Here is a 26,879-nt window from a genome sequence, read left to right on the forward strand (position 1 = left end):
GTGATCATGTGATGTATCTGACCCCAGGAATGTGTGAATAAAGTTTCCCCTTCCTGGGACAATGAATTCACGGTGTTCTTATTTCAATTTCCAGGAGTGTATAAATATAGGTGTACCACAGGGTAGTGTCCTTGGTCCAGTACTATTTCTAATTTATATTAATGGCTTTCCACAAAGTATAAGGCATGGACATACAATATCGTTTGCAGATGACTCTAATGTGCCAATCAGTGACACATCACATGTTGATCTAAGATAGAAAGCTGAAGAAACACTAAAAAGTGTATATGAGTGGTCAGTTAACAACAAAGTCATACTTAATATTAAGAAAACAAGTGCTATGAACTTTTACATAAATAAAAAACCATATTATAATAACCTGAAGTTAGGTAATGAAACCATATGATGGGTGGAAAGCACAAAATTTCTTGGCATGCAAGTTGCTAGACAGTTGAAGTGGGAAGACCATGTAAAAATACTTCATAACAGAATCTCTACAGCATGCTATGCCCTCAGAGTTCTTACTTCAGCATGTGATATTTCATGTATTATATCAGTATACTTTGCATATATCCATTCTGTTATTAGTTATGGGATAATATTCTGGGGAGTGAACAGGAATAATATCGAAGCTATATTGAAATTGCAGAAAAGAGCAGTACATATAATGACCAAGAGTGGCAGGCAGCATGGCTCACTGCCTTGAACTTTTTAAAATGCTGGAAATCTTATCTGTCCCATGTGAATATATTTTTGAGAATGTTACGTACATTTAAAAAAATATTGGACACTATGTTAATAATCGTTCTGTACATGGTTACAAAGCTAGGAACTGCAATAATTTGCATCTGGATAGAAAAAATAAAGTTAAAACACAACAGAGCCTACTGTACAATGCCATCAAATTATATAATAAATTACCACAAAACATAAAAGACATAGAGACAATCTCCTCCTTCAAAGAAAAACTAAAAAAAATTTTTACAAAATAAAAGTTACTATACAATAATGGAGTACTTGAATTAAAAAAGGCTACTGAAAGTTCTGAAAGTTTTGTGTCAAACTATAAGGAGAAATAATAATTATGTAAGACTGAAAAATGTAAATTAGATTATAAGAAAATTTCACTGTCAGCTATTGTGTAAGAAACAAATAAGAAAATTTCACTGTCAACTATTGTGTCAGAAACAAATTTAAATTGTTAAATAGTCTATTATTCAATGATAAAATCCATACAATGTAAATTGTTTCACAGATTCATAAAGAAATCAAATCAAATCAAGTCAAACCAAGAGGAAGGAAATCTTGTTCCAAATCCTGGATCAGTAGACACACAATATGAAGCATACATAATGTCTACAGCAAAAGGTTAGATTAAAATACTTTCTGACTGGAATGTATGTCTTCAGTCAGCCACTGTGCATATAAAAAGAGATGGACTGAATCTCTGAGTCTTACCACTCACAACTCTCCAGTGCAGTTTAAGAGACCTTAAAAGTAAATAGAAGATAATCATGTCAACAAATTACAAGAATGTTTGTAAATTGGGAAATTGTATTACAATATTCTGAGTGGGCATTCAGAGTCTTTTGACACAATTTAGCTCTTTTTCCTAAATTTGCTCTGGCAATACTGGACACTTAATTAACAAAACATGCTTCAAAATGTATATACACCTATCAGTATATATTTTATGCAGGTACATTTTGATGATTGTGTTTCAGCATTTCATGGTCTATAAATCATTGCACCTCATCATTACTGATTACTTGTGGATCTTCCTAGAACAATTACACTCTGACTTTTGCCATTACAGGTACACTTGAAGCTACATTGCATACCTCATATACAACTGGTCATAGCAAAGATTGTTTCTGAAACTACATAAGAACACTATTTGTTGTTAGAATGGTGAAATAGGATCTCTACAATATGAGGTAAACATGTACAATGTATAATTACTATCAAGTATTGTAACAATCTTGATATTTTTGATCATTCCATCAAGGCTGTGGCAGGAAGATGAGGATCTCTATGCCATACTGCCAGTGCTGACATTGCAGTGTCAGTGCTGATTTTACACCACCAATGAGCTTCTTCCAATCAGATCAGGTGTGTTTTACCCACAGCTGGCCTGCAAGGCTGCTAACCCTATCTGTTACTGGCCTTGGCATGCAACAGATTGATCTTGGAGAGACTGAAGTTTTCCATCATGCCTCTCCCTATGTAGGGCCTCTGAAGCCTTTTTTCCAAAAACTGCTTTGGTTTCAACTATGCCTTCATCTTATTACCCTTAAATTCACTACCTGTCCTGTCACCTGCACTCATAACTTGCACTTACTGTACAAATGGTAATATATCAGTGGTAATATACAGTACATCTCAGTACAATGTGACAGATAGGTACCTAGCTATTATCTGCTCAGAATAAGACAGTCAGAACAGAGTTGACATATACAGAAATTATAAATAAAATGAAATGAGACACAAAGTAACTTTTCAGAACTTTAAAAGTGTTCAGTCATCAAAATGTTTAACAAAATGTTTCCCCACAAGCACCCTACCCCTCACTCCCACAGCTCTTAATTAGCTTTCCTTGGGGTCTTGGTAAGACCATTTTTATTTTAAGATAGACACTATACTGTTTAATTAAATTACACAAAATTCAAAATGATGCATATAGTACAGAAAGAAATCCTCACTTTTCGTGGTGCATCAGAGATTTGCACATGGTACGTTGGTGGACTGAGGCATATGCCCATTTGCAATGTATTGACGAACCTGCATTTTTATCAAGGCTGTATACTGTGGTATGGAGGGCTGGATAGCAAAGAGTCAGATGGTCAAGACTACTGTATTCATCATTTTTTTCAAAGATCATTTTACTTTTACTTCTTTAATTATAAATAATAATAAAGGGTTACACTAATAAACTCAATTTTTCATATAAAATTAGTAATTCTCTAGAAATTAAATCTGGCAACAAGTATATAAAATAAGCTCTTACATGTGCCAGCGATGGTTCACCTCTCAAAGAGACAGTTGTAGCTGTAGGGGGGTGTTCACCTGTGCTCACAATACTTCTATTTAGATAAACAACATCTTTATAAGATTTTTTGCTTTTCATAGAAGGCAGCAGTGTCAAAAGAATAATAAATAAATCAATCAAAAATAAAAATAAATTGTAGCCCTAGCTTGCTTCTCATTTTCTTTCCTTTACTTCATTCTCCTTTTTTGATGATATACATCAGACAGCTTATTTGGTATCTTGCAGATACACATTTCCATTAGTTGGATTGCCAAGACAGTAAAAATAAGCTTAAGTTCACAAAAGAGTGAACTAGCAGACACAGAATAATGTGTTAGCATGGAATAAGACACTCTAGGAGAAGAACTGAACACTGCATGCTGGAAGGAAATGTTTCTACAACATTGTTTGGATGTCATTGTCTGCTATGCAGTGGCAAAGCTTAGGAGGAAGGTGCCTCAGCTGGTTAAGGTGCATGACTCTGTGTCCATAAACAGTTTATTTCTGATCACTGAGAATTGGCAAAGCAGTTCATATGTTGCTGTGAAGAGCAATTGAAATATATTAGTCAAAATGCTCTGAATTTAATCATATTCAGTCAGAACAATTTTACTCACATCATAAATATTACAAACCTTTTCACAGCTGAAAGATAGCATCCACACATACATGCAGTGGACCTGGATTCAATTGCTGGTGACAGCATCAATTGAAACTGATGTGCCTGTCACTGAAATGGTGTCAGATGAAAATGTTTGCACCAAGCTGTGAGCCACATGAGATTCATTTATCTATAAACATTATAATAAATATCTTGTTATTTTATATACAGGGTGGATCACAATAAACAAAATATGAAACTTTTTCTTTAAATTCCCATCTAATTAGGCTTCAGTTTCACCCATGGCTGACTTACCTTGCACAACATTGGGGAAAGTGTATATGCATGATGGGACAGTGGACATTTTTCAGCTGAGGTAAAATGACATCTAATGTGCCAGTGTGGGCCAAGATGGATAGTCAAGTACAACCTGTACCGTGGCCACCAAGGTCACCTGACCTTAATCTTCTGGATTTTTCTGTCTGAGGTCATCTCAAAAGTGAAGTGTACAGCACTTCCATTAATAAAGTTGAAGAGCTGGAGCGGTAAACTGTACAGTCTTGTCGTGATTTACGAGATGATCTGGGGGTGTTTGAAAGGTTTCATAATTCACTACTAAGATGATTGCAGTATTACCTCCAAATGTGAGGATGTCTTGTGAAACACTCCCTATAACAGGTAAAACTGTATAGTAAATTTCGTTGAGAAATGTTTTCCGGAATGAGGTTTTCACTCTGCAGTGGAGTGTGCACTTATATGAAACTTCCTGGCAGATTAAAACTGTGTGCCAGACCAAGACTTGAACTTGGGACCCTTGCCTTTCGCAGGCAAGTGCTCTACCAACTGATCTACCCAAGCATGACTCACCCCTCGTCCTCACAGCTTTACCTCCACCAGTACCTCGTATCCTACTTTCCAAACTTCACAGAAGCTCTCCTGCAAATCTTGCAGAACAAGCACTCCTGGAAGAAAGGATATTGTGGAGACATGGCTTAGCCACAGCCTTGGGGATGTTTCCAGAGTGAGATTTTCACTCTGCAGTGGAGTGTGCGCTGATATGAAACTTCCTGGCAGATTAAAACTGTGTGCCGGCTGCTAGTTCTGCAAGGTTCGCAGGAGAGCTTCTGTGAAGGCAACAAAAAGTTTTTGCTGCTTATCACTAATGTGTTACCCACAGTTTCTAAACAAATTTGGATGATGCCTCAAAAAGGTGAAATGTGTAAATAAATCTTCTGCTGTCATTGCAAGCTAGACTGTTTCTTCCCACTGATCGTCAGATAGTGATAAAAATGTGTGTATTTCTTTTGATGGCAATTAATTGTAGTTGAAATCTCTTGTTTAAACAATAGTGTGGAAAGATTATAGAAGTTGATAACTTACTGGAGGGCCCCTTTCTCCAGGAGGTCCTTGGATACCATCCTTGCCATTTGGTCCTGGGGGACCCTGTGGTCCAATAAATCCTCTCATTCCATCTGGTCCCTGTGGTCCAGGTTCTCCAGGAGACCCAGGGGGACCAGGTTGGCCAGTGTCACCCTGAAAGTATAAGAAATAAACAAGCAGTTATTGCCAGTTGGTCCACATTTATATGCAAATTTATAGATTTTGTAACAGCTTCTGTGGTTGTTAAATCAGATAGCTTTTCTCTGATAGAATATCTCTTCTTTTCCCATTTATATATGTTTCCATCAATGGATGAGAATTACTACTGGAGACAAGGATACGAAAATAACTAATGGCTGGAGTAAAAGATGGAAAATTAATAAAAATTGTCTGATTACTAGAGTTTTCATAGAGGCTGTTGCACGACTACGAGAATATTATACAAAAAAGATAATACACATCCTTCTGGGATGGTAGACAGAGCTTTAGGTGAAAAATCAATTAACATGGGTAGAAAAGGATCTAGTTAATTATCACATTGTTATTACATTATTTAGTAAGTGATATGATAGTAGTGACACAGTAAAGTCCTTCAGCATCACAGTTTTTATTGGATTTACAAATATAAAATTTGATATATATTTGGTTAATATATCTAATATAGATAAATCAACAAGTGAAATCACACTTAATTTCATTTTCTCATTCCCAGTGTCTATCACATTTAGCCTCAAATGCATGAGAGTTAAAGTAATTAACATCTCCTGTAATTTAAAAGACATTTACAGGACAGTAGGTATAACTGTAGCCAACTGATCACTTACAAAATAAATGGATGAACCAGCCAGCCAGAGAAAACACTTAGATTTCTTACTAGAAATTTTGGTAAGAGGTCAAACACCACACAGTGAATTCAGTTCATTGGCAGGTAAATCACGGAAGATCAGACAATAAGTTGCATCCCTCTCGTGACATCATAAAAGATATTCCATTGCAATTTGGCATACAAAAATCTGAACACTACAACCCCTGCACACTGCTAGGGTACTTGAGAAGAAATCCATGCATTGTAAGTCAGCAGTGTCCTGTTTGAAGATGCAATAACATCACACTGTCATACTCAAATAACCTGCAGAAGGAATTCCAAGTGGCTAATAGGACATTACTCCCAGTCAGTCATCCCCCCCCCCCCCCCCTCCTGATGAATGCTTGAAAGACTCAATAGCAATGTTATAAAATACAAGGAAATGAAACATTGTGCCATGCACTGTACTGTGCAGACATATTTAGCTGTTGCGTTTATGAACTCATTTCCTCCAATCCCAATGTGAAACACAGAAGAATGATGCCCCCCTTGCTGTTTGTGTTCTGAACTTGATTCTCTTCACAGATTGGATGCTGGAAAGCTGCTCCAAAGCTAAAAAATTGCATGAAACTCTGCACTGAATGTTGTGAATTTATTTGGTAAACAGGCCCTGGGAGTTAGGTGCAGGGGTATCTTGGAGCAACCAACAAATTACACCAACTTAGTTAGGACCATCACCATAATATACTACATGGTGTTAAAGCACCAATAAAATACATGGAAATGATGATTTAGTAACTTCATCAATGAGTAGGATGATATGCCATTTTCACAGTCAACAATTATTCTGTGTAAAGGGGCTATTAACATTGTTAATACAAACTACCTGGCATTTACTACCTGTAATTTGATTGCTCCTTATAAAACTCAATTTAAAGCTTTTTTTTACTCACCTTTGGTCCTGGAATACCTTCTACACCTCTTCTTCCTCTTGATCCACGGAAACCCTGTAATTATTTTAATGTGTTAGAATATGCATATGCCACAATAGCAAAAGAAAAGGGTAAAATTTAAATAAACATTGCAAAAGTTATTTTTCTCTTCAAATGACCATAGAATGAAGTGTGAGACATAAAAAAAAGATATTACATTTGAGATATTCAGATTCAATTCATTACATTACAACTGGCTGCAAACAGATCTCATAAGACACAATTTATTTCCGAAGTGACTTTATTGGCATAATTCTTCAGTAAGAAAATATAAAATGAAAGGCTGAAAGGCCACAAATGGTTTGAAGATGAAGGATGAGAAAACTCATACATCATTCATTCAATCTTTTCATGACATAATCAATCAGCTCACTTACAAGTATTCAAGTAAATCACTGACAACACACATCTGATTACAAAAAAATATAGAAATAGACCTTTTAAAAATTTTTTAATAATTATATTTAAGAACTAATCTATAATATAGGAGATGCTATCAAGAAGTTGTTAAAAAAGCATTCAGCTTCATCTCCATTCTGAGATGTGTTTCAAGTTAGTCACTGCTTTAGGAAAATTGTTGAGTAGGTGAACTGAAGGATGGACTGCTTCATGCAGTCCTTTCATACAACAAAATGACTACTTACTCTAGGACCAGTTTCTCCTCTCTCCCCAGGCTGGCCAGGATTTCCCTGTAAATGCAAAGATTAGTTATTGCTAATATTATAATGCTGTCATAGGGAGACTCTGTTTTCAGAACAGTAACACAAACTTAAGATTTCTTCAGTTAATTGTAATTAATGACAGAGATAAGCAATGTCCCTGCTGCTACAGTAATTTTAAAACATATTTGTTGATACAAAACACCATTATTTGTCACAAACCTGAAGTCTATGACATTATCATTAAAATAAATCTAAGTTAAGTAAATGGGGAACTCTTGAATTTAACCTATTTATGTGCACCTGTAAAACTGGAGACTTTTTAATTTTTGTTTGTAATGTTGTTGTTGTGGTCTTCAGTCCAGAGACTGGTTTGATGCACCTCTCCATGCTACTCTATCCTGTGCAAGGTTTTTCATCTCCCAGTACTTACTGCAACCTACATCCGTCTGAATTTATTTAGTGTACTCATCTCTTGGTCTCCCTCTACGATATTTACCCTCCATGCTGCCCTCCAATACTAAATTGGTGATCCCTTGATGCCTCAGAATATGCCCTAACAACCAATCCCTTCTTCTAGTCAAGTTGTGCCACAAATTTCTCTTCTCTCCAATTCTATTCAATACCTCCTCATTAGTTATGTGATCTACCCATTTAATCTTCAGCATTCTTCTGTAGCACCACATTTCGAAAGCTTCTGTTCTCTTCTTGTCTAAACTATTAATCGTCCATGTTTCACTTCCATACATGGCTACACTCCATACAAATACTTTCAGAAACGACTTCCTGACATTTAAATCCATATTCGATGTTAACAAATTTCTCTTCTTCAGAAACGCTTTTCTTGCCATTGCCAGTCTACATTTTATATCCTCTGTACTTCAACCATCATCAGTTATTTTGCTCCCCAAATAGCAAAACTCATTTACTACTTTAAGCATCTCATTTCCTAATCTAATTCCCGCAGCATCACCCGATTTAATTTGACTACATTCCATTATCCTCATTTTGCTTTTGTTGATGTTCATCTTATATCCTCCTTTCAAGACACTGTCCATTCCGTTCAGCTGCTCTTCCAGGTCCTTTGCTGTCTCCGACAGAATTACAATGTCATTGGCGAACCTCAAAGTTTTTATTTCTTCTCCATGGATTTTAATTCCAACTCTGAACTTTTCTTTTGTTTCCTTTACTGCTTGCTCAATATACAGATTGACTAACATCATGGATAGGCTACAACCCTGTCTCACTCCCTTCCCAACCACTGCTTCCCTTTCATGCCCCTTGACTCTTATAACTGCCACCTGGTTTCTATACAAATTGTAAATAGCCTTTTGCTCCCAGTATTTTACCTCAGCCACCTTCAGAATTTGAAAGAGAGTATTCCAGTCAAAATTGTCAAAAGCTTTCTCTAAGTCTACAAATGGTAGAAATGTAGGTTTGCCTTTCCTTAATCTATTTTCTAAGATAAGTCGTAGGGTCAGTATTGCCTCACGTGTTCCAACATTTCTGCGGAATACAAACTGATCTTCGCCGAGGTCGGCTTCTACCAGTTTTTTCATTTGTCTGTAAAGAATTCGCGTTAGTATTTTGCAGCTGTGACTTATTAAACTGATAGTTCGGTAATTTTCACATCTGTCAACACCTGCTTTCTTTGGGATTGGAATTATTATATTCTTCTTGAAACCTCAGGGTATTTTGCCTGTCTCATACATCTTGCTCATCAGATGGTAGAGTTTTGTCAGGACTGGCTCTCCCAAGGCCGTCAGTAGTTCCAATTGAATGTTGTCTACTCCCGGGGCCTTGTTTCGACTCAGGTCTTTCAGTGCTCTGTCAAACTCTTCACACAGTATCATACCTGCTATTTCATCTTCATCTACATTATCTTACCCCTAGTGACATATGCCTCCACATCCTTACATTTGTCCTCTAGCCATCCCTGCTTAGCCATTTTGCACTTTCTGTCAATTTCATTTTTGAGATGTTTGTATTCCTTTTTGCCTGCTACATTTACCAAATTTTTATATTTTCTCCTTTCATTGATTAAATTCAACATCTGTTCTGTTACCGAAGTGTTTCTATTAGCCCTCATGTTTTACCTGCTTGATCCTCTGCTACCTGCCCTATTTCGTCTCTCAAAGCTGCCCATTCTTCTTCTACTGTATTTCTTTCCTCCATTCTTGTCAATCATTCCCTAATGCACTCCCTGAAGCTCTCTACAACCTCTGCTTCTTTCAGTTTATCCAGGTCCCATCTCCTCAAATTCCCACCTTTTTGCAGTTTCTTCATTTTTAATCTACAGTTCATAACCAATAGATTGTGGTCAGAGTCCACATCTGCCCCTGGAAATGTCTTAGGATTTAAAACCTGGTTCCTGAATCTCTGTCTTACCATTATGTAATCTGTCTGATACCTTCTAGTATCTCCAGGCTTCTTCCATCCATACAACCTCCTTCCTTGATTCTTGAACCAAGTATTAGCTGTGAATAAGTTATGCTCTGTGCAAAATTCTACCATGCGACTTCCTTTTTCATTTCTTCCCCCCAATCCATATTCACCTACTACATTTCCTCCTCTCCCTTTTCTTACTGTTGAATTCCAGTCACCCATGACTATTAAATGTTCATCTCCCTTCACTGTCTGAATAATTTCTTTTATCTCATCATACATTTCATCAATCTGTTCATCATCTGTGGAGCTAGTTGGCATATAAACTTGTACTACTGTGGTAGGCGTGGCCTTTGTATCTATCTTGGCCACAATAATGCACTCACTATGCTGTCTGTAGTAGCTTACCCGCATTCCTATTTTCCTATTCCTTATTAAACCTACTCCTGCATTACCCCTATTTGATTCTGCATTTATAACCCTGTATTCACCTGACCAGAAGTCTTGTTACTCCTGCCACTGAACTTCACTAATTCCCACTATATTTAACTTTAACCTATCCATTTTCCTTTTCAAATTTTCTAATCTACCTGCCCAATTAAGGGATCTGACATTCCACACTCCGATCCATAGAACGCCAGTTTTCTTTCTCCTGATAACAACGTCCTCCTGAGTAGTCCCTGCCCGGAGATCCGAATGGGGGACTATTTTACCTCCAGAATATTTTACCCAAGAGGATGCCATCATCATTTAACTATACAGTAAAGCTGCATGCCCTCGGGAAAAATTATGGCTGTAGTTTCCCCTTGCTTTCAGCCGTTCGCAGCACCAGCACAGCAAGGCTGTTTTGGTTAGTGTTACAAGGCCAGATCAGTCAATCATCCAGATTGTTGCCTCTGAAACTACTGAAAAGGCTGCTGCCCCTCTTCAGGAACCACACGTTTGTCTAGCCTCTCAACAGATACCCCTCCGTTGTGGTTGCACCTAAGGTACGGCTATCTATCTATCTATATCACTGAGCATGCAAGCCTCCCCACCAAAGGCAAGGTCCATGGTTCATGGGTGGGGGGGGGGGTTGTTTGTAATAGCATGACAAAATCATTCATATCTCTCATATTCACTACTGCATATAGTTAAAATACACTCTTCTCACATGAAATAAGTTACATAAACAAATTAATGTGTGTGTATGTGTGTTTGTTTGTGATTGTGAGAGGAAGAATATGCCTGTATGTGCACATGCACTTTTGTGTATGTACACATGATTATGTGTGGCTCAGTTTGTCCTTACCCTGTCACCTTTGTCACCAGGTTGCCCTGTTTTTCCTTCAGCGCCTTTGTCACCCTTCTCTCCTGGAGGTCCAGGATAACCTGCAAATCCTGGCATACCTATCTTGCCCTTCTCCCCTGGGAAACCAGGTGGACCTGCCTCACCTCTTGGTCCATCAAATCCCTACAACAGCAATTTCCAGTATCTGTTACTGCAAATTATGAAACAATATTTCATAAAGTAACATATCTTACCGTCTGATGTCATCACTAACTATACCTAAAAAGTACAAAAAGTTACAATATTATGATGTTTGTTAATAGTAGAAACAATGACTTATCATAACTGTAAACTTGTTGCCAAAAATTATATTTTTTGATACTACACAACCAGAAAATTTTGGTCTTACGCATCATATTCATGTGAAACATGTACACTTAAGAAAATGGACATCAACAACAATTCTGTACAAATGCAGTTTTAAAACATACAAAACAAATATGATAGGTGAGATAATTCATGAAAGTGAACAGTTTTAGCTAGATGGAGTTCACTTTTAGTCTTTACTGAACAAACAGTACAAAATTAAGGAAGTTGCAGGCTCTTATTAGTTGTAGTCTTATACTAATTAAGTTATGTTGTTCAGCTGACATGCCATATTTACGCTAAGTCTCTGCTTAGTAAATGTGTATTAGGATATCAGTAATTTACAATCCACTTTGAGGAGCAGACTTGGGAAGATCAATGGATGTATCAGTGTAACAGAACACTAATTAATACTACATTGTTGTCTAGTGGCAATCACACATACACTCCTGGAAATGGAAAAAAGAACACATTGACACCGGTGTGTCAGACCCACCATACTTGCTTCGGACACTGCGAGAGGGCTGTACAAGCAATGATCACACGCACGGCACAGCGGACACACCAGGAACCGCGGTGTTGGCCGTCGAATGGCGCTAGCTGCGCAGCATTTGTGCACTGCCGCCGTCAGTGTCAGCCAGTTTGCCGTGGCATACGGAGCTCCATCGCAGTCTTTAACACTGGTAGCATGCCGCGACAGCGTGGACGTGAACCGTATGTGCAGTTGACGGACTTTGAGCGAGGGCGTATAGTGGGCATGCGGGAGGCCGGGTGGACGTACCGCCGAATTGCTCAACGCGTGGGGCGTGAGGTCTCCACAGTACATCGATGTTGTCGCCAGTGGTCGGCGGAAGGTGCACGTGCCCGTCGACCTGGGACCGGACCGCAGTGACACACGGATGGACGCCAAGACCGTAGGATCCTACGCAGTGCCGTAGGGGACCGCACCGCCACTTCCCAGCATATTAGGGACACTGTTGCTCCTGGGGTATCGGCGAGGACCATTCGCAACCGTCTCCATGAAGCTGGGCTACGGTCCCGCACACCGTTAGGCCGTCTTCCGCTCACGCCCCAACATCGTGCAGCCCGCCTCCAGTGGTGTCGCGACAGGCGTGAATGGAGGGACGAATGGAGACGTGTCGTCTTCAGCGATGAGAGTTGCTTCTGCCTTGGTGCCAATGATGGTCGTATGCATGTTTGGCGCCGTGCAGGTGAGCGCCACAATCAGGACTGCATACGACCGAGGCACACAGGGCCAACACCCGGCATCATGGTGTGGGGAGCGATCTCCTACACTGGCCGTACACCACTGGTGATCGTCGAGGGGACACTGAATAGTGCACGGTACATCCAAACCGTCATCGAACCCATCGTTCTACCATTCCTAGACTGGCAAGGGAACTTGCTGTTCCAACAGGACAATGCACGTCCGCATGTATCCCGTGCCACCCAACGTGCTCTAGAAGGTGTAAGTCAACTACCCTGGCCAGCAAGATCTCCGTATCTGTCCCCCATTGAGCATGTTTGGGACTGGATGAAGCGTCGTCTCACGCGGTCTGCACGTCCAGCATGAACGCTGGTCCAACTGAGGCGCCAGGTGGAAATGGCATGGCAAGCCGTTCCACAGGACTACATCCAGCATCTCTACGATCGTCTCCATGGGAGAATAGCAGCCTGCATTGCTGCGAAAGGTGGATATACACTGTACTAGTGCCGACATTGTGCATCCTCTGTTGCCTGTGTCTATGTGCCTGTGGTTCTGTCAGTGTGATCATGTGATGTATCTGACCCCAGGAATGTGTCAATAAAGTTTCCCCTTCCTGGGACAATGAATTCACGGTGTTCTTATTTCAATTTCCAGGAGTGTATAATGCCAGAAAAGAAATAGCTCACCCACAAAAACAACACTGATTTTGATCTGATGATGGCATATGACACCTCGGGTATAGTAGATGCACTGTTAATGATTTCAGTGTCATCTGCCAACAGGTAGCATTGTGGCATAGCTACCAGAATGCCATCTGTGTCAACCCTTTAATAGAGAATGTCCACAGCCAGAAGGCTCAGTGTGGTGCAAATGTGTGAAGCAAGCAGGCAACCATGCCACTACAGCCAACTGAGTGAGTTTGAAAGTGGACATATTGTGGCCTTCTGAGTGGCAGGATGGTCTTTTTGCAGACTTGCTTCAAAAGTTGGACATGTTGTGTCAATTGTGCATCAGTGGTCATGTGAACATTCTTACACCCATAGAAGAGGCTCTGGACATACATGCAGCACAGATGCCCCCCAGAATCATCATACAGCAAGAGCAGCTGTGGCAGATTGTGCAGCTACCACACCACAGACAAGAAGGCTTGTGAGCCCAGACATGTCAACATGAACTGTTAAAAACTGTTTATTAGAAGTGGGACTATGAGTATACATCTCTACTCCATCTTTCACTCTCACTAGAACATCAATGTGTACAGCTCAACTGGTGCCATCATAGGATCACTTGGGAGACAGAAGGGAGTGCTGTGGTCTTCAGTGATGAAAACAGGTTCTGCCTGCATGCAAGTGAAGGTCATTTGCACATGCGATGTAGACATGGTGAGTGCTGTCTCATAGAGTGCATTCATCCAAGACACATGAGCCCCATCCCAGGCCTTATGCTCTGGGGTGCAGCAAGCTACCCTCTTGTTCACCTTTGGCATTTCTGGAGGGGGCACTAACGTGCACTTGGTATATGCAGAATGTTGTTTGACCCATTCTTTTGCAGTTCTTGGAGCAGGAAGGTGATATGTTGTTCCAACAGGATAATGCTCATCCACACACTTCCATGAAACTCAACATGCTCTGCAAGACATGCAGCAACTTCCCTGCCCAGCATGATCTCGAGACTTGTCTCCAATTGCACACTTGTGGGTTATGATGGGACAAGAAGGGACTCATGCAACTCGTCAACCAACAACTCTTATAGAACTGCTTGAACAGGTCAAGCAAGCATGGCATAATGAATCCCAGGACAGTATTTGCCATCTGTATGATTGACTGGATCCCAGAATGGAGCACCTCATTGGCACCCGTGGACGCTACACCACATGCTGATATGGGTATTTCAGCATGGGTTAATAATACCTAGTACCTGAGAGCCACCTGTGTTATTGATCTGCAAATGCAATAATTTCATTTTAATTGAATCTACTATGGGTCTGGGGGACATAGAAAAGCACAGAGAAACCCTTTGCTTCAAAATGTTTCTTATCCTGTTTAAGATTTTTCTTATAAAAGATAATCTGCACTATTTCTTTTCCACTTTGGCTGTGTTTTTAACTGGGACCTGGCTTGTTTCTTCATCTTTTCACTTAGAATTTTGTCAACGATGTTGGGGGTCAGATTCATTATTTATGACTATTGTTTTCATTGTATTACATTCTTGGTCAAAACCTTCTTGGGACATGGAGATAGAAAGGAGGCAGTGGCTCATGTGGTGGAATGCTACATGTTTATAGGCTGTAGGATGTTGGGAGGAAGCTGAGATAAATGTCAGTGAAGGAGCCTTTTTGATAAATTTTAAATTTATGGTTGCTGTCTGCTGTCTTTAGGCTGGAAAAAAGAGCAGGTGATGCCTGTATATAAGAAGGGTAGAAGGACGGATCCTCAAAATTGCAGACCAATATCCTTAACATTGGTTTGTTGCAGGATTCTTGAACATATTCTCAGTTCGAATATAATGAATTTCCTTGAGACAGAGAAGTTGCTGTCCATGCATCAGCATGGATTTAGAAAGCATCGCTCCTGTGAAATGCAACTCGCCCTTTTTTAACATGATATATTGCGAACCATGGATGAAGGGTATCAGACAGATGCCATATTCCTTGACTTCCGGAAAACGTTTGACTCGGTGCCCCACTGCAGACTCCTAACTAATGTACAAGCATATGGGATTGGTTCCCAAATATGTGAGTGACTCGAAGACTTCTTAAGTAATAGAACCCAGTACGTTGTCCTTGATGGTGAGTGTTCATCGGAGGTGAGGGTATCATCTGGAGTGCCCCAGGGAAGTGTGGTAGGTCCACTGTTGTTTTCTATCTACATAAATGATCTTTTGGATAGGGTGGATAGCAATGTGCGGCTGTCTGCTGATGATGCTGTGGTGTACGGGAAGGTGTCGTTGTTGAGTGACTGTATGAGGATACAAGATGACTTGGACAGGATTTGTGATTGGTGTAAAGAATGGCAGCTAACTCTAAATATTGATAAACGTAAATTAATGCAGATGAATAGGAAAAAGAATCCCATAATGTTTGGATACTCCATTAGTAGTGTAGCGCTTGACACAGTCACATCAATTAAATATTTGGGCGTAACATGCAGAGCGATATGAAGTGGGACAAGCATGTAATGGCAGTTGTGGGTAAGGCGGATAGTCGTCTTTGGTTCATTGGAAGAATTTTGGGAAGATGTGGTTCATCTGTAAAGGAGACCACTTATAAAACACTAATACGCGCTATTCTTGAGTACTGCTTGAGCATTTGGGATTCTTTTCATGAATCGCTACTGAGGAAATTTAGAGAACCAGCATTTGAGGCTGACTGCAGTACAATTTTACTGCCGCCAACTTACATTTCGCGGAAAGACCACAAAGATAAGATAAGAGAGATTTGGGCTCGTAAAGAGGCACATAGGCAGTCATTTTTCCCTCTTTCTGTTTGGGAGTGGAACAGGGATAGAAGATGCTAGTTGTGGTACGAGGTACCCTCCGCCATGCACCATTTGGTGGATTATGGAGTATGTATGTAGATGTAGATGTAGATGTAATGTCCAGGAAAGACAGAAGACAGCAACCATGAATTTAAAATTTATCAGTAAGGCTCCATCACTGTTCATCCCAGCTTTCCCCCAACATGCTACAGCCTATAAACATGGAGCATTCCACCACGTGAGGCACCGCCTCCTTTTTATCCCCATGTCCCAAGACTTTGACCAAGAATGTAATACAATAAATACAATAGTCACAAATAATGAATCTGACCCCAACATAATTGACAAAATTCTAAGTGAAAAGATGAAGAAGCAAGCCAGATCTCTGCTGTCTTCAGTTAATAACACAGCCAAACTGGAAAAGAAATGGCGCAGATTATCTTTTGTATGAAAAACGTCAAACAGGATAAGTAACATTTTGAAGCAAAGGGTTTCTCTGTGCTTTTCTATGTCCCTCAGACAATAGGTAGTTGCTTGTTCAATGAAAAAGATAGACAACCAGCCATCACAAGAAAGTGGGGTTTATAAGATCATATGCTGGGAGTGTCAATCTTGCTACGTTGGACACACTGGGAGGTCAATCTGCACCAGGCTTAAGGAACGTCATAGAAGCTGGAGACTGAAGAAACCTGATTCAGCTTTTACAGAACATTGCCTTAACAAAAACAACAAATATGTAATAGATGTAGAAGCCTTACACATAGAGGAATAGTGGGCAAAACTCAGTCAGTCAGAAATTCCAGAAACGAAAAAACAGATGTGTATATTCCCACATCCATTATTAAATGAGAAAACCCCATTCAGTTATTCACCTCTTTTAGATAATATCACAACTCCTACATAGAAGTAAAACTCTGGGCCTCAGTCAATGAGTAGATAAAAAGCTCTAGGCTGACGCATAACATTATTCCTAGGTATGTTTAGTCACTTTAGTGTAATTGCTGAATTGTGTAATTCCATATATAATTTATATAAAAAAAGAAATGCCCACTGAAGTAATTTTACATTAAGCCAAGGACTGATACATCAAGAAGTTGAGATGTTTACCTTTGCCTTATCATCTTGTTAATCTTTGATTTTTCATATATTTATTAAGATGGTATCTGTTCTTTCAGACATGTCCAAAAGAACAGATACCGTCCATGACCAAGCAGTTCGTTTGAATGAAATTACAATGAAATCAATCCCTTAGCTGCTTACAGGCATTGACATACGAGTATAACGGGCAGGGGCACTACGAGTGTAGTGCGGGACAGTACGTTGAGAATGTGGGTTTTGCGGGAGGCGTGCCAGAGATAAATCCCTGCAGTCACACTATCCTCTGTGTCTTCGGTAGCTCAGATGGATAGAGTGTCTGCCATGTAAGCAGGAGATCCCGGGTTCGAGTCCCGGTCAGGGCACACATTTTCATCTGTCCCTATTGACGTATGTCAACACCTGTAAGCAGCTACGGGTGTTGATTTCATTGTAATTTGATTTTTCAACTCTGGAATCAGTAACGTACTTGAAAATGGGCTTATAACCAGAAACATAGGTTGTGCAATAACCATAATAAAATTTGCGAAACAAGGCAAGAAACAATGTCTGTTTAGTAATCATTTCATGTGTTCCATATGCACTATTGCAGCAATAAATCTTGAGTGAATTGGAAAGCTGTAAAAGAAGGTACTATTTTTTTTCTGGCAATGTATTTAGTGGACAGGCATTCTCAGAGTCAAAATATGAATGTGACTGTTCATTTACAGGATGTTCAAGGATGCTGTATAACAAATATTTGTATTAATACTAGTTCAGATTAAAAATCATTCTGAAGAATGAGCTATTGTACTCTTATAAACTTGTATTACTTTTTTGAAAGTACAACTTTAACTGAAATTTGGTGATGATGTAAAAAGAACTGTCATCTCTTTGGGTATGTTGATTCACTTGCATACTAATTTATCCATCGGGCAAGTGTGTCTGTGTATACAGAATGCCAACCACAAATAACATTGTCTTGTACCATTCCATTGTTGTTTTACAATTCTGAACCCATACCTACCCCTTCATAAAAGCTTCAGCTAACATAGTGATAAGTTGCGTTGTCATATGTCCAAGTGGGCAGCAGTAATATAAAATAAACAGTGTGCTGGGTGAGAGAAAAGTTTAAGATCTGTGGAAGAAAATGATCCTAATTCCAAGCTAGCAGCACAATCCCACAATGAAGCAGTTGTCTAAGAGATAATTAGTAATTGAATAAGTGTTTGGCAGGGATTTGATGCAACTTTACTGTTTACTGCTCTGAGGGTGTCATTAAAGTGGGATAACACTTGTATGAGGCAACAGAATGGAACATGGATCCAAGAAAACCTAAAGTGAGATGAACATGTAAGTTTAATCAATAAGAAATTAAGCACCACCTGCTATTGCATGAAAATTCTTGCTGGCTGGATAACACAACAAATGATAAAAAATATATATTAAGCACAGATGGAATCACTGTTGACATATGGCATAATTTTTTGGGGCAACTCAGCCAGCAATAGAAGTTGCTTTATTGTCCAAAAAGAGTTATAAGGACCGTAGTAGATGTAACTACTAGGAGCTCATGCAGGCCATTGTTTAAGAACCTACAAATTCTTCCAGTACCTTGCTTATACATTTTGGAAGTTACATGTTTCATTGAGAAAATAATGGACATTGAAGACCAACTGGTGCAGAAAAATGAAACAGTTCATAACAGAAAATGGAACTGCATAGTGAACATGCAAAAACAAAACTTAGACACGATGGTTTCCTACTAGCAGGAAAAAAACTTTACGACAAACTTCCACACCACATTAAATCACAAAAAATTTATAGAATTTTAAAATGGCTCTAAAAATGTATATTTTAAATAAACTGTATTGTAGTGTTGATGAAAATATAGAATCTCACACAATATAGAAGCTAGTGAAGCTAGCTGCTTCCTAAAATCTGATCAGTGTTTAGTGCATATCATATAAATTGTAAATATTTTATAATCTTTAAATTTCTGTCATTTGTGCAAATGCAGAAACTATAAACTATAGTCATGAAGATGCAACAAAAACTTTAAATATTACTCTGCTTTTTTAATTAATAAGAGTAATTGTTATTAGTTCATGATTTAATGTAAATTTAAAAAATTTCAGTAATCTGTGTGTGTAAATTTGCTTACAGTTTTATGTACATGTAAACCGATTTATATTGTAGTAGATATGAAATTCATAGTCATCACACATGAATTCACAGTGTCTCATCTCATAAAAATTGACCTGTCTGTATCAATTTGTAACTATTTACAAAAACGATGAAAGAGACCAATAAAACAATCAATAAATCAAAATGAAAGTTTATTATATTACTGTTTAATTAAATACTGATTTAGTTCATATTTTATAGGTTTATTTTATCATTGTTTAATTAAACTGTGATTTTGCTCATACATGTTTACTTTGGTAACTTAAAGACAGCTATTTTTTACATGTGTAAAAAGTATGCTGTGCACCAACTTGTCTTACGAAAATCAGTGCACCCGCTTGGGTGTAAGGAAATAGAATGATATACAGCTACACAAACTTTTCAGTCCCAACTTTTGTGTGTACCGAGGTTATGGCATGGTAGTAGATCTTACAGGATTTGATGATTTAATTTTACAAAGTAGTGAATTTCAGGAAGGTAAGAGAGTTTTTTATTATTATATTAAAATAACATGCCAGCTGATATATTTATTGGTTAGACTAACTGTGGCTGCAGTGGAAGATCTGAAAATAATTTCATAAATAAATAGAACTATTAATTGCCAGAACATCTGTACTGTGATCCTGACATGTAACAAAATTTTTAATGAAACTAGTAGTGATCATGGTGTTCTCCTATATGTGAGATATTTTTGTACCAAAGGGAATATGTTTTAGTTGAATAAAAGCTCAATGAATTGTGTTTTTGCATTCCATTCAGTGAAAAAAAAAAGTGCATTAATGTGCTGTGGTTGATATGGTGAAATATCATTATATATGGTGCATAACATTAAGAGTGGCAATTAGTGTGATAATCTGCAACAAATACATTTAAGAATTTAAGCTTTCTACTAAACATAATTTACTCACAACATACAGTACAAAAAATCCCAAGTTGGTAACACACTGGTGAAAATCAACATTATGACCATGTGCTTAATAGCATGTTGCTCCACCTTTAGAACCCAACAAAGCAGCAATACTGAGTGACAGGGGTTTGACAAGTCCTTGGTAATTTTCTGGAGGTTTGTTTTGTGTCCTGCAGTGGTAGGCACACATACAATGATCGACAATTCCAAGGTAGCATGTAAGTAATACTTTACAGGCACAAGACTTGAAAGCAAAGTTCAACATAATGTAGATTCTGATACACACAACTAGAAAGACCCTCTTGATCTGATATGAATATTGTGAAGATAAAATCCATCATGACATTGGTCATAATGGTCACTACTAGGCACAGGTTTGCAGCCTAAGGTCCACAGAAGAAAACCAATCAAGGGACACAAGTCCAGGGAGGGCCAGTGTCAGACGAGGTGAAAGCTCCGAGGGTGATGGATGGTAGCTCAGCGTGGCTGCTGTACAGTATCTTCCATGGTGGCTGCTGAAGAGGCGTTATGGTGTGATGTAGATCCAGAGGCTGTGCTTGGCTGGGCAGAGTCACTGGCTGTGACTGGAGTGAGATTGGTGAGAGTTCTGATGGATGGGTCTCTGGGTCCAGCCATTATAAAGCACAGATAGTGAGTGTGAGCTGCCTACTAGCAATTGAGCAGTGACTTAGATAGGCAGCAGGTGGAAAGATACCTACACAGTGCTGGGTGAGCATACCTGTAGATGTAACATAGTGCCATAATTGCACTGTCACTATTATCAATGTGCATGCTGCTGGCCGCAAGGCTGGCACTTCTGGTGGTACCTGTTAGAGGTGAGCCACCAACAGAAATGCTTATTTTATTGGCTACAGTGTTTCCAAAACATGTGGTTTGTTTATATTGCTCGACATGTACTGCCTCCAGAGTAGAAGAACCTGTGGCACTGGAGCCTGCTACCTGCTAGTTGTGGGTGCTGTGCCAGGTGCCAAATAGTCAGAGAATGGCCGGATATAATAATATGTGGCACAAGATGTCTACACACAGGTCATATGATTTCCATAAATTATGGGCCAATGGTTCATTGGTGTGGTGCTTGTGACCAATAGTGACCCAGATATGTTGTGTTGGGCTCCAATCAGTAAATTTGGTGGCCAAGGCAACAATGCTAGTTCGCTGTCTTTCTCCTCTAACAACAGTAGCAAGATTAATGTCATTGTGATATGGACAGTTGTTCTACTGGAAGATTCCATCACCATCAGGGAAGGCATTGTGCCTGAAAGTATACAAGTGGTCTACAATGATATTAATATAGTCCACAGCTGTCATAGTGTCTTTGGCCCCATGGAAGCCCATATGAATGTCCCTCATGGCATAATACTGTCCCCACCAGTTTGTATCCATGACGAAATGCTTGTTTTGAGCAGCCATTCACCTGGATGACAGCGGATCTGGTCATGACCACCAATCCTGTGTAAGAAAAAATATAATTCATTTGACCAGTTAACATTTTTCAACTGACCAGAGGTCCAGTTTTGTTGTCTGCTGTAGAACCCCATGCTCAACAATGTGCACTGAGCAGTGCACTCCAAAACACTTCTGCTTACAACAGCACTATACTCTGTCATTATATCTGCCACAATTTGCTGACTATTCTGCTGTACAGTGTGGGTAGCCTCCAACTTCCATGTTCTGCGATGAGTCATGGATGTCCAACACCTTGTCACCTACTCCTATTTTCACTGCCCTTCAACAACTTTCCATACACTCTCACAACATTAGTGAGTGAACAGCTGAACAGATTCATTATTTCTGAGATGCTATTTCCCAAATGCTGAGTAAAAACAATCTGTCCTTTTGCCACCATCATCACTAGAATGATTCCCCATTCATCTCTGTCCTGGTTATATACTTTCCCTATTGTGTCATATACTTGCAACACCACCATGTGACATTCAGTCTTTTGGCTGGCAGTGGTTCTAATGTTTTGGCTCATCAGAGTATGTTGTAACTCACTAAGAATGTGATGAATTATTTGTTGATGATGCAAAATATGAAGTTATCAAGAATCTCAGCATTGTGTTACATAATCTAGTAACATGTTTCGCACTGAATTGTGTAATCTTACATTTCTCAACATTCAAAGCAAGTTTTTGATCTTTGTACCACTTTTAAATCTTACCAAGATCTGACTGAACATATGTAGAGATTTTTTCACACAGTAGGTCATTATAGACAATTCTATACCAAGGTACCCTCAATCTAGTCACAAATTTCATTCAATGTGCAGTATGATCATATTTTCATTACTAAACATTACTGAGGCACCGAGTCAAATGTTTTTTGCAAGTTTTCAGGATGTCAAATGGACTGGGTTTCAGTTTAACAGTATTTTCTGAATTCATGGTGGTTGATGGGGCATATCAGCCATATGCTGACCACATTATTCTCCTGCACGTTTCACCCTGCAGGTTTGCCTACCCTTGGCCCATAGGCATTTCTATCCTGGAGACTGTTTACAAATATAACAATGGTATCACATATTGTGGATGTGATATTGCTTTTTAAAAATCTGTCGACACACCGATTGTTACAGCCATTATCAGGGGGCAGCAGCTATGATCCCAAGCAGCACACGCATCATCAAGATGATGGTACTGCTATTGAGGAACCAATTCCCATCTGCTGGTCATGTGGTCTTCAAACTCCCGTAGATATCCTTCCACCTGCTGGATATTTAAGGCAGAGAGCAACATCCAGTAGGCAGCTTCCCATTGCCTACTCAGTTCCAGGCCAGGAGTCAGCTGCTCACTTATGCCCATCAGTCAGAACTTCACCAAGAGCATCCTGGATGCTTGCATCTACACTGCTACACTGCATCATGCCATACTCACCTCCACACTGCCTATGTGTTGTGCTATTTATGCAATGTGATATCACACCACACCACAGTGCAAGCCCAATAAGACTCACTAGACTGACAGGATTGCTATTAAAGCAGCAGACTTTATTTCTGTTACTCTTACATGATCATGGACAGTCTGTCAGCTTTTAGTCAGAATCCGGCTTTTTTTGTGAACTTGTGCTGTGAATAAAAGGGTTCTTAACTGCAACCTGGGAAACATCACTCACTGTAGTTTGCATCACTCACAATGGGCTTCAAGAGTGGCAATGAGGTACAATCATATTTTCTGCTACACTCTCACCTAAACAGTGGCGATGAATGTTAACTTCTTCAGCACTGACTGTTTTGGTCCCAGGACTTCATTCCCTGTGTCCTTGGGCTCAATTGGGCTGCCTTCCACTCTACATTGTGTGTCTTTTTCCTTATGTTCCACAGCATTGTGGCTAGTTGGTTTAACACTCTGTTTCTTCTGAGCTTCAAGTGATCATTGCATATTTGTGCTTTACAATTCTTGTTAAGGTACTGGAGCTAGTTGGTTTCACTATATGTTGCTTCTGAGTTGCAAAGTGGTCATGCATATTCATGCTCTCCAATTCTTGTTAATGCTCTGTGTACAATTTTTACACTTCTGTGGACAGTGTGCACATGGGCTACTGTTTGTTTATGTTCACTTTCCCCTCTGTGTTTTTGGAGGTCATTTCATGTGGCGAAACAATATTACAAGAAATGGTTTTTCACTGGCAGGTGGTATTGTTGTTCATTTTTCATGGTTGATCCAGTGTCAGACATGGCTCCAGTGCCTCCACTGGCTCCAGCACCAGTTAGAGATCTCATTCATCATACAGTCTCCACCCTCCACCGGCTGTGCTATATGCTCCCACTAGCACGACTTATCCTCCTGTCAGGGGTGGCTCTGCCTGGTTCCAAGCTGGTTACTAGACTATTTTCTATCCTCAATGCAACTCATCTCAGCCACTGCCCACCTCCAGCCACATCCAATGCTGCTCCACACACTGTAGTCATGGTCAGGCCTTCTCCTGAGGTTGGTGTCACCTGGACATCAGTTGGTGACGAGGTGTACATCCATGTGCCACTGCTCCGGGGATAATCTGCCATTATTGTCCTGCCCAATTTTCATGCCTCCTCCTTTCAACCACATCCTACACTGCCCTGCCAATTTGCACCCTTGTCAAAAAGATGCAGACACGGCCAACCTTCCGTGCTAGGTGACACAGTCCAGGACACATCATCTGTCCCCATGCACACCACTTTGTTCTTGCTGCACCTGACGCCACTCGCTCCCCACTCTGGCTGTAAGCCTGACACTCCTGTCTTCCTGCACCTTCATCAGGATGATGCAGTCACAGCCAGACAACCTCACGTGGGTGGTGCACCACGTCACTGACATCCCTGCTTACATTCCTTCCCACCATGTCCAACGCTGCACCAATGTGTGGCTTTGCCATGGTGTTGCAGCCATGGTTAGTCCTCTTCACACAGCACTGCAAGTTGGCTGCTGCTTAGCTGCTGCCCTTTCCTGGACACACTCAAAGCTGCTTGTCTTCTGCTCCTCTGCCAAGTGGGGAGGGGTTTGGCATATCAGCCATGCATCAACTACATTATGCTTTCAACAAAACATCTTCACCCTGCATGGTTGCCTACCCTTGGCCCACAGGTATTTCTCCCCCTTGACCATTTACATATATCATAAGGGCGTTGCATATTGTGTACATGATATTGCTTATGAACAATCTGTTGACACACTGACCACCACAACACCAGCCATGCTCATGAGCCGTGTGCTCATCAGCAGGATGGCAGTGGACAAATTTCTGTCCATAAGTCATGTGGTCTTCAAACTACCATGGATATCTTCATGTCTGATGGACATATAAGACATAGTACAACCTCCAACAGGCAGCATTCCATTGCTTGCTAATTCCCTGGCCAGGAGCCAGCTGTATCTTGCAGCCCATCAGTTGGAACTTCACAGAGACCAGCACAGATGCTTGCATCTACATTGCCACACTGCATCATACTGCATTCACTTCTGCACCATCTACATGCCATGCCATTTATGTGCCATGACACTGAACCATACCACACTACTGGCCCAACAAGAATCACTGCACTGCAGTACAGACATCACTCCAACAATCACTCAGGATGGGACTTTGTTTCTGTTAATCATATGTGATTAAGGAAAATTTTTCAGTCAGTCAGAACCAAACTTTGCTGTGAACTTGTGCAGTAAATAAAAGGGTTCTTAACTGCAACCTGCGAAACATCACTCACTGTAGCATATGTCTCTCACAACATGTTTGAACAGCACACACGGAGGAAGTCACTCTACTTGAGATACATCATTGTGTCTGACCTCAGTATACACTGAGGTGACAAAAGTCATAGGATACCTCCTAATATTGTGTCAGATATCCTTTAACATAGTGTAGTGCAACAACTCAATATGGCATGGACTCAACAAGTCATTAGAAGGCCCCTGCAGAAATATTGAGACATGCTGCCTCTATAGCCATCCATAATTGTGAAAGTGTTCCTGGTGCAGGATTTTGGACATGACCTGACCTCTTGGTTATGTCCCATAAATGTTTGATGGGATTCATGTTGGATGATTTGGGTAACCAAATCATTCACTCAAACTGTCCAGAAAGTTTTTCAAACCAATCATGAACAACTGTGGCCTGGTGACATGGTGCATTGTCATCCACAAAAAATTCCATTGTTGCTTGACTGCAAATGGTCCCCCAGTAGCTGAACATAACCATTTCCAGTGAATGACTGGTTCTGTTGAACCACAGGACCCAGTCCATTCTGTATAAACACAGCCCACACCATTCTAGAGGCACCATCAGCTTGCACAGTGCGTTGTCAACAACCTCAATCCATGACTTTGTGGGGTCTGCATCACACTCAAACCCTACCATCAGCTCTTACAAACTGAAATCACGACTCATCTGAGCAGGCCATGGCTTTCCACTTGTCTAGGATCCAACTGATATGGTCATGAGTCCAGAAGTGGCAATGCCGTGCTGTTACCAAAGGCACTTGTATCAGTCATCTGCTGCCATAGCCCATTAAGGCCAAATTTTGCCACACCTCTTAATGGATGTGTTTGTCATACAGCCCACATTGACTTCTGTGATTATTTCACACAGTTTTGTTTGTCTGTTAGCACTGACAACTGTACAAAAATGCTGCTGCTCTTGGTTGTTAAGTGAAGGTCTTTGGCTATTATGTTGTGTGTGGTGAGAGGTAAAGCCTGATCTTTTGTATTCTCAGCACGTTGAATTCCCTAATGATTTTCAAAATTGGAATGTCCCATGCATCTCGCTCCAACTACCATTCCATGTTCAAAGTCTGTTAATACACATTACACAGCCATAATCACATCAGAAACTTTTCCACACAAATCACCTGAGTACAAATAACAGCTCTGCCAATGCACTGCTGGTTTATACAATATGTACATGATACTACCACCACATGTATGTGTACATATCGCTATCTCATGACTTATTTGTCGCCTCTGTGTATGTTCTATATTTCTACAACAGACTGTTGTTTAAAAGACTGTACAGTAGTTTTGTGAATGACTATTGTTGCCCTTCTGGTAGAC

At 40.0% G+C, this 26,879-nt stretch overlaps 1 protein-coding gene across 1 annotated transcript in view; it reads right to left on the minus strand.

The window, feature by feature from the left end:
- LOC126248800 (collagen alpha-1(XI) chain-like) overlaps window positions 1-26,879 on the minus strand; it is a 571,383-nt gene that overhangs the window by 118,174 nt on the left and 426,330 nt on the right. The window contains exons 13-16 of the mRNA XM_049950192.1: window positions 11,142-11,303; window positions 7,451-7,495; window positions 6,768-6,821; window positions 5,010-5,162 (exon numbers count right to left, since the gene is read on the minus strand). Of these exons, the coding sequence (XP_049806149.1) occupies window positions 5,010-5,162; window positions 6,768-6,821; window positions 7,451-7,495; window positions 11,142-11,303 (414 nt within the window). The remainder of the gene's footprint in view (window positions 1-5,009; window positions 5,163-6,767; window positions 6,822-7,450; window positions 7,496-11,141; window positions 11,304-26,879) is intronic.

This window comes from Schistocerca nitens, chromosome 3 (assembly GCF_023898315.1).
Source record: "Schistocerca nitens isolate TAMUIC-IGC-003100 chromosome 3, iqSchNite1.1, whole genome shotgun sequence".
NCBI classification, from domain to species: Eukaryota; Metazoa; Arthropoda; class Insecta; order Orthoptera; family Acrididae; genus Schistocerca; species Schistocerca nitens.